Source organism: Odontesthes bonariensis, chromosome 23, assembly GCF_027942865.1.
Source record: "Odontesthes bonariensis isolate fOdoBon6 chromosome 23, fOdoBon6.hap1, whole genome shotgun sequence".
In the NCBI taxonomy this organism is placed as follows: Eukaryota; Metazoa; Chordata; class Actinopteri; order Atheriniformes; family Atherinopsidae; genus Odontesthes; species Odontesthes bonariensis.
In genome coordinates, this window is record NC_134528.1 from 24,690,861 (window position 1) to 24,702,508 (window position 11,648).

Here is an 11,648-nt window from a genome sequence, read left to right on the forward strand (position 1 = left end):
ATTAGAGCCATGTTCCATACCAGCCTTGTTTGGAGTCCTCCCTGACACTATCAAGATATCTTCATCCAAATTAGACTTTGCTGCTTTTCTGTTTCTTATAGCTAGGAGGTTAATTTTGATTTACTGGAAAGCTAAACATCCTCCCTCACACTTCCTTTGGATAAAAGACGTCCTATTCTTTTCAAAACTCGAAAAGATTAGACACTTGGAGAGAGGAGCTGTGTCCAAATTCTATAAAGTCTGGGAGCCCTTTCTTACCCTTGTTGAATCCTTAGACATGCCGCTGCCAGATGCCCTGTAATTTACCTGCCCTTATGTCTTCCATTTCTACTGTTGACTTAAGACCATACCCCCCCCCCCCCCCCCCTTTTCCAATCGGTGGTCTCTTAGAACAGTTTCACTGTGGATTATTACTTTTTGTTGTTGTTGTTTGTTTTTGGGTTTTTTTGTATGTTGTTGTCAGTCTTAGTTTACCTTTTTTTTTTTTTTTTGTTAGCACAGCCTAAGCTCAGAATGGTGGGTGGGTTGGTGGGTGGCTGGGAGGGGGGTTGTTGGTATTGTTTATAGCATTGTTTAAGATATTTCATGTTTTTACCATTGTACCAGATTGTATTGAATTTCAATTGCACCTTCTGGATATAATAAGAAAAGTTTCAAAATAAACCATGGAAAAAAAAAAAAACATTTCTGGATAAGTGGGGGAGAGCCGGGACGAATGAAACACGTGCGCCAATGCGCGAGATCCAAATTTCTTTTAAGCTTTTTTTCTGCCATTCTGAAGACTATATTTCATCTAATTCACTTATTATTATTACTTTAGGCTACTTACTTGAGCCCTGTTGCAGAATTTATAGTGGATCCTTCTGTTTTATTTTGACCCAGCATTAAGGCGTGGGTGACGATTGAAACAAGTGTTTCATTCGTCCCGACAGTGTCCTCCTACTGACACTTAAATCCTTTTTGTCAGTAAACCTGACAACGTTAACATTTCATACTTTCGGATTTATTAAAGTAACGATTCATCTGCTGTATGGTCATAACATCCTACTGCATAAAACAACTAAAACAACTTTTGATCACAAAAAAACTACGATGGGTAAGATTGTACTTATCAGTGTCAAAAACAGGCTCATGGGGCTAACGCTGGAACTAGGTGACGTCACGGCACGAGCTTTCCCGGGGTTGGCAAGTCTTGAGTGATGAATGTACTGACAGAATAGCCTACTATGTTTCAGATGTGTACTGTTCTCGAGGAAATCGCTGTTTCATTCGTCCCTGCTCTCCCCCTCTCCTGCTAGAAACTCCTTACCTGGTTGTAAGTTTTATCCATATGGAGATCTTCAAAGGCTTGCTCAATAATTCCTAACCCCGCTTATAAGCGAACATGTTGTAGCCTGTCTGTTGCTGACAAATATACCTCCAATTTAACTATTTAACTCTACATTGCCTATAATTGCGCAAACACTTAAAATCCCGACTTTAAAACGACAAGGCGTGGACAGGCAAAATAGGCTATTATGTTATGCCTACATAGCCTACAAACAATTTCCAAATCAATTTCACTGTACGCTACGAGCTGGCCTAAGATCCGAAGTGGCAGACTATAGGATACATTACAACAGCAAGACAAAATATACACATTTGGACCAAAGGTCCATTAATTCGTTTTTTTCAAAGTGCAGCAATCAAATTATTATTCGCCTACAATCAAATTATGACTAGAACACATAGGCCTATCTGAAGTGCCCTCAGTGCGCTGTTTCGTCCAATTTTAAAGCACAACAGTGGCAAACTCTGAGCGCAATCTGCGCTTCTTAAAAGTAAGTTCACAAAAATCAGTGATAAAAAATACAATTAGACTAGCCTACTTCGCCGTCAATAATAATAAAATAATTAGGCTATCTGCATAGGCTTACAATAATAACAAAACAAAAAAAATTGGCCTAGATAAGGCAAAAGTGAGACATTGCAGTCACATTCGTTTTCAAAACACGGCAACAGTAGAAGAAATAAAATTACCACAGTTACAAACTCTGAGCGCAATCTGTGCTTCTTTTGAAAAAGCAAGTCCACAAAAATCAGTGGTAGAAACTACAATTAGGCTGGCTGAATGGGGTGTGTTCTCACCTGTGAATAGCCACTCAATCACCTGGTACTTTACATGTGAATAGCGATAGGTGTGGCCGAGGAAGCTGCTGCAGTCTGAGAGTACAGAAAATCCAAAGATTTCTGTTCACTCTCTTTAAAAAGGGCCAGCTATATAATTTATTTTTAATATATATATATTTAAAAACTAGAAGTTTCAAGGTTTTTAATGGTGTCACTTATATGTTTGAATGACAAAAACTCACAGAGTTACAGATGTGTTTTTGGAGATGTGTCAAAAATGCCCACCGGTGGGCATTAGACCCCAGAGTGTTAAATGAGAAATGTTTTCTCATCGGGTTTTCCTGGTTCCATCCCATCTAAACAACATTGTGGACTCGGTTAATTCAACTCAGTTACCTTTGTTGATGTTTGATATAGCTCAGTTGCTTCCAAAGCATAGCCTCTCGCTGGGGTGGTAGTGGATAAAGGAAGTGATTCGTGACAGCTGCCTACATTGAGCCTAGCGGGCAGCGAAGTGAACGCACACCCGGAAGTAGTCTTTTTTTTCCCCATGACAAAGGCTACGCTTTTGTGAAATTTTATAAAATATATAGAGAACGGAAAAAAAAACGTTATTAACCGGTTTTGTGGATTTCAGAATAATGTTTCTGTTCCGGAACAGTTGAAGACCATTTCGTTTTCGTTTCCATTTCCGTTCCTCGTAAAATTCCGTTCGTTTTCGGTTTTCGGTTTCGTTCCTTGAACCGGTTCGGAGCCCTGGTTGGAACAGGGAAACGCGAGTTAATGACCACAATAATGTTACATATACATAATATCATTTGAGAAATTATATAGGGGAAAAAGAGAGTAAAGTGAGGAAAGGTGTGATAGATGAGGCCCCCAAGCAGTATAGGCCGATAACAGCTTAACTATCGGATGTTTCAGGATCACCTGAGCTATCCCTAACTATAAGCTTTATCCAAGAGAAAAGTTTTAAGCCTAGTCTTAAAAGTGGAAAGGGTGTCTGCTTCCCGGACATTTACTGGCAGCTTATTCCACAAGAGAGGGGACTGATAACCAGGCCCGCCGATAGGGGGGGACAAACGGGTATTTTGTCCCGGGCCCAGGAATGGGGGGGGGGGCCAAAAAAAAAATAAAGGAATATGTGCATTAGTCCGCAAATATGTCCAAATGTTTCAGGCACGCACTCCAATCAGGCTGAATTGACTTGAGAATCATCCCCGGTCAGCTGAATGACAGCCAGTGTAACGCGGCTCTGGTTTAACCTTATTTTGTTTAAAATAAGCCAGTATAGACATGGCAACATGTGAAATTGCCATTTAGATAGAGTTGAATGTAACAAATGGGTTATAAACGTGACGTTTTGGGGTAGCCTGTAACTTTTGTTTAGACTGATTTAACTTGACATTCGCCAGATAAATGGGCTCCGCCTTGTTCCCCGAACATTCTCAGAACGTTCAGCGGACATACACGCGGGTCTGGCGATAAATAAAAGTACCCTTAACATGATTCCCTTGGTCAAGTGAAAAATGGTTGATGAAATGTGCAGTTTATGAGCTCTAAATGAATAAAATAGCGTGAGTTTTATTGTGGTAGGATTTTGAAAGCCATAACTCCACTCAGTCGATATCCATATCCAGGCAAAGTGGTAAATAATCATTTTGGTTTATCCGCAATAAATGAGAGACTGGGAAAGTAGAGGTTAACGTAATTCAGAGAATTTTGTCCTGGGCCCAGCCAAACCTGTCAGCGGCCCTGCTGATAACTGAAGGCCCTGCCTCCAATTCTACTTTTAGAAACTCTGGGAACCTGCAGTTCGGGAACGAAGTGCTCTGTTAGGAAAATATCTTACAATGAGATCTTTAAGATATGATGGAGCTCGGTCATTAAGAGCTTTATATGTGAGGAGAAGAATCTTAAATTCTATTCTGAATTTAACAGGGAGCCAATAAAGAGAAGCTAAAACTGGAGAAATATGATCTCTCCTGTTAGTTCTCATCAGAACTCCGGCTGCAGCATTTTGGATCAGCTGGAGGCTTTTCAGAGAATATGTGGGACAGCCCATAAATAAAGAATTACAGTAGTCCAATCTTGAAGTAACAAATGCATGGACTAGTTTTTCTGCATCACTCTGAGACAAGATGTTCCTGATTTTAACAATATTATGAAGATGAAAGAAAGCAGTCCTAGAAACCTGTTTTATATGTGAGTCAAATTATAAATTCTGGTCAAAAATAACTTCAAGGTTCCTCACTGTAGAACTAGAAGCCAAGGAAATACCATCTAGAGTAACTATATAGCTAGACAATTTCTCAATTACCATGTATTTACAAATTGTGGAAAAATTTCAGAATAAACTGTGTTGATGTAAAATTATGAAGTTTTTGTATACTCCATCTTCTACAGTGCATACTGTCATAAATATATATCAGAGAATTTGACGAGATTTCTGGACACAGCAAAAAAAAAAAATCAATATCGGATATCCATGATTTTCTGGCACTGCATATAAAACAGGCATGTTTCTGTCATGAAAATCACTGCATGGGCTCAGGAACACTTCCAAAAAACATTGTGCAGTGAACACAGATCAACATGGCATCAACAAACACAGGTTAAAGCTCTATCAAGTGTAGAAAAAGGCAGAGGTGCCCATGATCCAAAAATGTAGCCATCTTCTTTGGACCAAATCTCATTTAAAATAGACTGGATTCAAATTGGAAAACTGTGGTCAGATGAATCAATTTTTTTTTATTATTTCTGGAAATCATACAGTACACATGTCCTCCAGGAAAAGTGAAGAGGAACCATCTGGCTTGTTATCAGCATTCAGTTCCAAAGCCTGCATCTCTGATGGACTCAAAACTTGCACATCTGGAAAGGCAACATCAGTGCTGAAAGGTATATGGGGGTTTTAGAGCAACATATGCTCCCATCCAGACAATGAATCTTTTAAGAAAGGCCTTGCATATTTCAGTAAGACAATGCTAAACCACACACTGCATCTATTATAACAGCATGGCTTCGTAGCAGAAGAGTTTGAATGCTGGACTAACCTTTACCCTTACAGACTGTTGTTAAAAGAAGAGGGGATGCTGCACAGTGGTGAACATGGACCTGTCACAGTTTTTTGAGACTATTTCATGAAACAGCAAAATGTCTCACTTTCAGCATTTAAGTTTGCGACGTTTTTCGTGAACCAACGAGAAATAAAAAATTCTAAAGATAAGACCCATTTTTTTAAAATTATGATTTTGCATACATCATTCATAAATTATTTCGAAGTGTATTCAAGCTTGTCAAAAAAGAAAAAAAACGGGCTGAGTCAATACTGAGATAATCCTCATACGATCATGATCATTAAAATCATGACTTCGATTTACATATTTGTAGTTGCTCACATGCCAGCTGTTTCCTTTAAGAGTTGCCCTCTGTGTGTTCTTGTCAGAGTGAGGGGTTATCAGGGCCGATGGGTGGAAGATGCAATGAGGTTGAATACTGGGATGCCTTGATCAGAAAATGCATGCGCTGTCACGCGTTATGCCAGCTGCCAGATGTTATGCCCAGATGCATCAGTTACTGCGGTAAGTGCACACATGCATGCACAGAACACAGGTATAAGAATATGTAGCTGTTTTCTATAATCTGTGATAAACTATGGAAATGCATTTATGATCATTTTAGTGTTCATTCATTCAATTCATTAATTATGTTACTGGTCTTCATTCATGCAGTCTCAGTCTGTACTGTAGGGTTAAAGGGTGTTTTGATATCACCTAAGCGAACTGAGCACAAATCAGTCATTTTTGCTCTGCCTGAGCAAACATTCTCAAAATATGGCAAGAATTCCACAAAGATTACAAATAGCTGATCAGCCCTGTCAAAGTCTGAATCCCCCTTAAAACTATGAACCGAATGCTAAACTTTAACAGATGTAAATTTACGTAATCGCACAGCCCCTCCTGATTGCTTCCACACAATGTGCTTTCCTTCATACAGACTCTGCAAGTTGCAAGGCGAAGCCTGGCCACTACTACGACAGGCTGCTCAAGAAATGCATTACGTGTGCAGAGATCTGTGGCAAGCATCCAGCAGAATGCTCCCACCACTGTTCGAGTGAGTACCACTCTGCTCTGGATTCAAATTTTGAATTATTACCTCGCATTCTGTCGAAACTCTCTGCACAAAGTTTGCAGGTAAGCAACTGGGAAAGTTGAATGGCGAAGAAAGTCAAAGAAAAGCATCTGACAACCACAGTAAATTGGTTTGAATGTCAATTTTTTTACACTTATGTGAAAAAGGAAGTACAACCTTTTTTCAATTCTAAGGTCTTATGTATATATATATATATATGTATATATAGACATATACATATACATAAAAATCATTTGGTCCCTTCCAGAAAAAAAAAGAACCTCAGATGAACAACAACAAATGACAGACTAGGCCAAAATGTGGGATTCCAATGGGATTAAGATGGCAAGTAGCAGCCAGGTGTAGCTGATGAAATGTGCTTGATTAACTGATCAGCACTAAGTGTGAGCACCTCTATAAAATCTGAAGTTATGACAGTTTGCTGGTTTGGAAGTCTGTGTTAGCACAATGCCAAGGAGGAAAGACATCAGCAATGATCTTAGAGAAGCAATCATACCATGTATTCAAAAGACAAGGTCAAGGTCAGTTTTATTTATAGAGCACCTTATAACAACCTAGGTTGCCCAAAGTGCTTTACATAAATAAATAACAATAAAATCAAAAAGATAAATTAAACAAAGACAATTTCAGCAAAAAAAAAAAAAAAATATATATATATATATATATATATGCAATCGAGACGCAAAGACAACTTTCGTCTCACCCAGGTCCAAAAGCCTGGGAGAAAAGGTGAGTTTTAAGAGAGGATTTAAAAATGTCCAGCGTTTCTGACGAACGGATATGCAGTGGTAAAAGACAAATATGAGGTCATCTGTCTTACAGGTATATCTTGGCTGAAAGTGGGTCACAGAGCAGGAAAAACGATCCCAAACATGTTCGCAAATCTACAATAGTTGTAAATTTACCTCGAGAGAACTGTGCATAAACAAATGTCTGTAAAGCTCAATGAACTGAAGCAATGTTGTGAAGAGGGGTGGGCACAAATTCCTCCACACCGATGTGAGAAACTGGTAAGGTCATACAGAAATGGATTTCTTCAAGCTGCTGTTTATAAAGGTGGATCTACAAGATATTGAATTGTGGGGTGGGACTTAGTTTTTCCACAAACTGCTTCTGCATTCTGGTTTAGTTTTTGTTAGTTTTATTTTATTTTATTTTTGATGTATCCCTCCAGCTCTGCCACCTCCTGTGACCACAAAAATGCTCCTGATTGAAGTTACCAGACAGACGCCGAACACAAGAATGACCCTAAGATTGGATGACTTCTCGGTCCTGCTATACTCCCTCTTGGCCGTGAGCATGGTGCTGCTGTTTTTCAGCCTTACTCTAGCCTTGGTAGTCCTCATAAGGGGACGCCAGGCCAAACCCACGACCATGGGACCCACCACAGGCACTGAACACAAGCAGAACTGCGTGGTCCAGCCAGGACCGGAGCGCAATTTTCCAGTCAGCCAAGCAGGGATGAGCTCGAAGGGTTAGTGGAGAATCAATTTAACCAAAGGCCTCAATCAGTGCAATCAGTTTGATTCAGACTTCCTAGCATTTCTCCTATTTAATCATTTTGCTTAATTTTGTGTCCACTACACATCTGTTTACAGGTTTTCAAACAAGTTCAAGTTATCCCGCCTACCGTGAGCAATCAGATGACTCCAGCCCAACAGAGACATGTGTGTGTGTTCACTGTTTTCCTGATCTGAGAATTCTCTGTCAGGACAGCCACAGGCCACTGAGAACACCTTACCAGCAAGCTGTGCTTCATAAAGGCCTCGTCCAAAATGGGGATCCTGTCTGTACCGAGGGGAGCCTCTACATTTCTGGCCTGAGGGTCCAGGAAGAAGCAGCAGTGGGATGAGGTCCATCAGTGGCGGTCTGACACTGATTTACACCCCGGGCGAAACCCAGTGCTGGCGCCCCCAACCCCCGTACTCCTCACAGAGAGATGTTGCACTTCACTGTGCGTTGTGGTGGGAGCATCAGTGTTCTGTAGTGTTAGGTTAGCAGACTGACCTGTCATTATTTCCTTCTCCGTTTTCACCCGTTTGGTCCATCACCACCAATACTGTGCTGGCTCATTCTTTCTTCTTCACTTTCCCATTAGTACTATTATTGATACCACGTTCGTCGCCCTCTGGCACATAGAAACACCTCCAATATCAATAAAATACCAATCATTATTATTATTTTTTTTGGATCGTTTTTTTTTTTTTTTTCCCCGCGATGCCGCCCCAGGCACCTGCCCGGTCGGTCCGCCTCTAGGACCGTCCCTGAGGTCCATATGGGTTATCTAAAAATATCTCTGGAAAGAAAAACAGAAAAATGTGCCTCTGAAACATCAGAGGTTCAGTTTAATCACATTTAACTCTCATATTTTACATATTCTTGTTCACAAGTTGAGACACTTTCCGTTACAAGCTTTGGTCGAAATACCAGAGATACGGTACAACACTTATTCTTTAAACCATCAATTTACAGCCCTTTTCATAGCAACTGGAGAGCGAACTGAGAGCTGTCCTATAGCTTTGACCTACCATGCAAACGCGAATTTGGAGACCAAATTACTCTGTCAACATCGAAGTGCATCATCACTGAATGAGAGCACAGTGTAAATAGCCTGAGAACTCACACTAGAACACACAGCAAAACCACCTCAGACTACCACACATCAAATTGATAGTAAAATACTTGACTGGCAGTTTTACTTTCAAAGACTTACATTCCCGTCTTCAGTTTGACCTCAGACAGCTGATTCCGATCCACCTTTGGGTAAAATCTTGTAGACGTTGAAGAATCTTGTTTGTTGAAATGGCTCAAGATGTTACAACACAGAACCACAGACAGAAAGGCTGCAGTCATGCGCCGACCAGCAGGTTAATATACCAATGAAAAAAATAAAATAAAATCAAGTCATTCCTCTGTCACATATTGGCTCCGAAAACCTTTCATTGTCGCTCTATTTCTCTGTATTTTAAGGATAAATTTAAGTTTATTTGAGTTGAGTTGTGAAATACCTTTCCCCTGCAAATCAGGAAGTCTCACTGAATGAGATATTCTCATACTTAGAGACCCCAAGACAAATTGCCAGTGTTTTTTTAGCCCCTAGTTTTTCAGTTGGTAGAGACCTCATACACCTCTCAAACATAGAAACAATATTTTCTAAAATGTCCCCTTGAAGGACTGTCAGCATCACTGAGAACATGTTGACTTTTAGAAAATTATGACTTATAGATTATATTATGATTCTATCATGCAATTCAGAATGGCGTTGCCCTAAAGGCAGGCAGCCTGCTGCAGAAACTTCTTAAAGATTTCTACTGAGCTTTTTTCTGTGAAAACAAGATATCTGAAACATTTTTTCTGTGCCGTTTTGGATACTGTGCTGCTGGAAGGATTTTTGTCGGTAACTCTGGCAGTTTTCTACATCTGTTATGAGGCATATCCATGGCAACAAGGAAGTTGTTAACCTGCTGAAGCACATAACTGAGCTTTGCAAAACCCATGTGATGCCTAGAAAAAGACCTGAAATCAAGATGAGTTAAAGAAGAGACTAGTCTAAGATGCAGAGCAGGATCAAAATAGAGAAAAAAGGTGAAAGAAGTTTAAACCATTTCTTCCCTTGATCATCTTGGGAAGTGTGAGATCACCGGCAGATAAAATGGACAAGCTTGGATTCCAGATAAGGACACAGCAGCAATGTAAGGACACCACCATTATTTGTTTCCATCGAGACATGACTGCAGGAACAACTCTAACACCGCTCTAGTTGGTTTTGAAACTATGCGGGCTGACAGAGACAGAAGACAGAGAGGTAACAGTGGAGGAGGAGGATTACAGAGCTTGTTAACAACAGATGGTGTAATCCTGGACATGTCACTGAGAAGGAGTGTCTCTGCACCCCAGATGCTGAGCTGTTGCCTGTGAGTTCCTGTCTATGTTGTCTACTGAGAGTTCAACTGTTCTACCTGCTAATGCTGCTACAAAAACAACATCCCAACCCATTGATGTCGACCTCTGAAGATATCTACCACACCTTCCTCTCTGCCACACTTCAACTTTCTACATGTTAGTCAACTGATTTACATTAAAATTTGTGCTCCATCTGCAACAATAGCATATCTATATCTATATAGCATAACTAATAATGCAGACATATAAGCTCTCCCATGGGATTAATAACGTATTATTGAATTTAACTGAAATTAACAGATCCTAGTCCGACTCAGTACCATACACATGTGCAGGGGACACAAACTACAAAGTGACACTTACACTTTCTTTTGATTTTCTCTTCTGTTATCTCCAATTCATGAGAGTACAAAAACAATCCATTAGCTCAAATGTAAAAAGAACAATGACAACAGTGTACAGGTTCAAAGTTCAAATCTAAGAAGAAAGAAACCCGTAAAGGTCAAAAACACATGCAGGGTATTATTTTTTAGAAGCAATGTGTTGTGGTGGAAGCATGTCTCTGAGGTGAACTTCCCAATCAGCCACCTGCAGTTAGAAACATCAGTTCTCTTAAAAATAATCAGCGAAGTGCCAGCATGAGTTCATTCTGAGTCAATAAGGTAACTGACCAGATTCAGAGTCTCTCCATACATTCACTTAACAACCCCATGAGGTGAGGTGTGTGTATGTGGTGTTGATTAAAAACCCCTCCTACAGTAAAAATGTGCTTCGTCTGTTACTGCACTCATTTGGTCTTCATGTTCAGAAGTAAGCAGATGCAGAAACATATTGTTAAGACTCTATGAAATCACAGCTAAAGCCAGATTTATAAAACAAACTTGTGATGACTTTAAATAAACGTGGCTAATGCAGAGAGTGAGATTATTTATCTCATCTTATTCTGACTCGTGAATGGAAAGCTTAAACATGATGTAAGGGACCCCCTGCTGGTTGTATAGAGATACAGCAGTTTAGGTCTTGAATGAGACCACCTGTGGTGAGGTTGATGGTGGGAGGAAATCATTTCCACACAACACAATGTATTGCTGCTGTAGAGCGGCAACAAATGTAGTTTCTTCTTCTAGTTTCAATGTAATTTGTTTTTTCCCTCTTTTTAAAAAAACAACAACTGTCCAGCTGATTCAGATTTCCTTTCACATGACTCTAATAAACACGTACAAAATCCGTTTTTGTCATTTTAATTTGAATAAAAAACTTTCAACTGTAAGAAAAATATTCACCATGAATAACTTAAGCATTTTCTCCAAAACTGCATCAAATTCCTGGATAGAGGCCAACCAAAAGGTAATTTAGTATATCCTCCTCCTAAAAATGTATCAGAGCAGTGCTGTGTTTGTACGTTTGGGAAATGTAAACACACAGATTGGGCAGATAACTGTGGTTTTAACTGTGCACGACGGTCAACCCTCCAGCTGGTG

At 39.9% G+C, this 11,648-nt stretch overlaps 1 protein-coding gene across 1 annotated transcript; it reads left to right on the forward strand.

Annotated features, from left to right (window-relative positions):
- The first annotated feature begins 5,570 nt into the window (after positions 1 to 5,570).
- On the forward strand, positions 5,571 to 8,407 carry tnfrsf13b (TNF receptor superfamily member 13B). Its single transcript, XM_075457771.1, has 4 exons — positions 5,571 to 5,693; positions 6,109 to 6,225; positions 7,439 to 7,738; positions 7,863 to 8,407. Exons 1-4 carry the CDS (start codon positions 5,579 to 5,581, stop codon positions 8,114 to 8,116), a joined length of 786 nt encoding a protein of 261 aa, XP_075313886.1. The 5' UTR covers positions 5,571 to 5,578; the 3' UTR covers positions 8,117 to 8,407.
- The last annotated feature ends 3,241 nt before the right edge of the window (positions 8,408 to 11,648 follow it).

Bases quoted from the DNA above. Each gene is read 5' to 3' on its own strand.
- tnfrsf13b (XM_075457771.1), top strand. From the start codon at position 5,579: ATGGGTGGAAGATGCAATGAGGTTGAATACTGGGATGCCTTGATCAGA. The intron at 6,226-7,438 runs GTGAGTACCACT...GTATCCCTCCAG, and splicing joins ATGCTCCCACCACTGTTCGA to CTCTGCCACCTCCTGTGACC. The intron at 7,739-7,862 runs GTTAGTGGAGAA...ATCTGTTTACAG, and splicing joins AGCAGGGATGAGCTCGAAGG to GTTTTCAAACAAGTTCAAGT.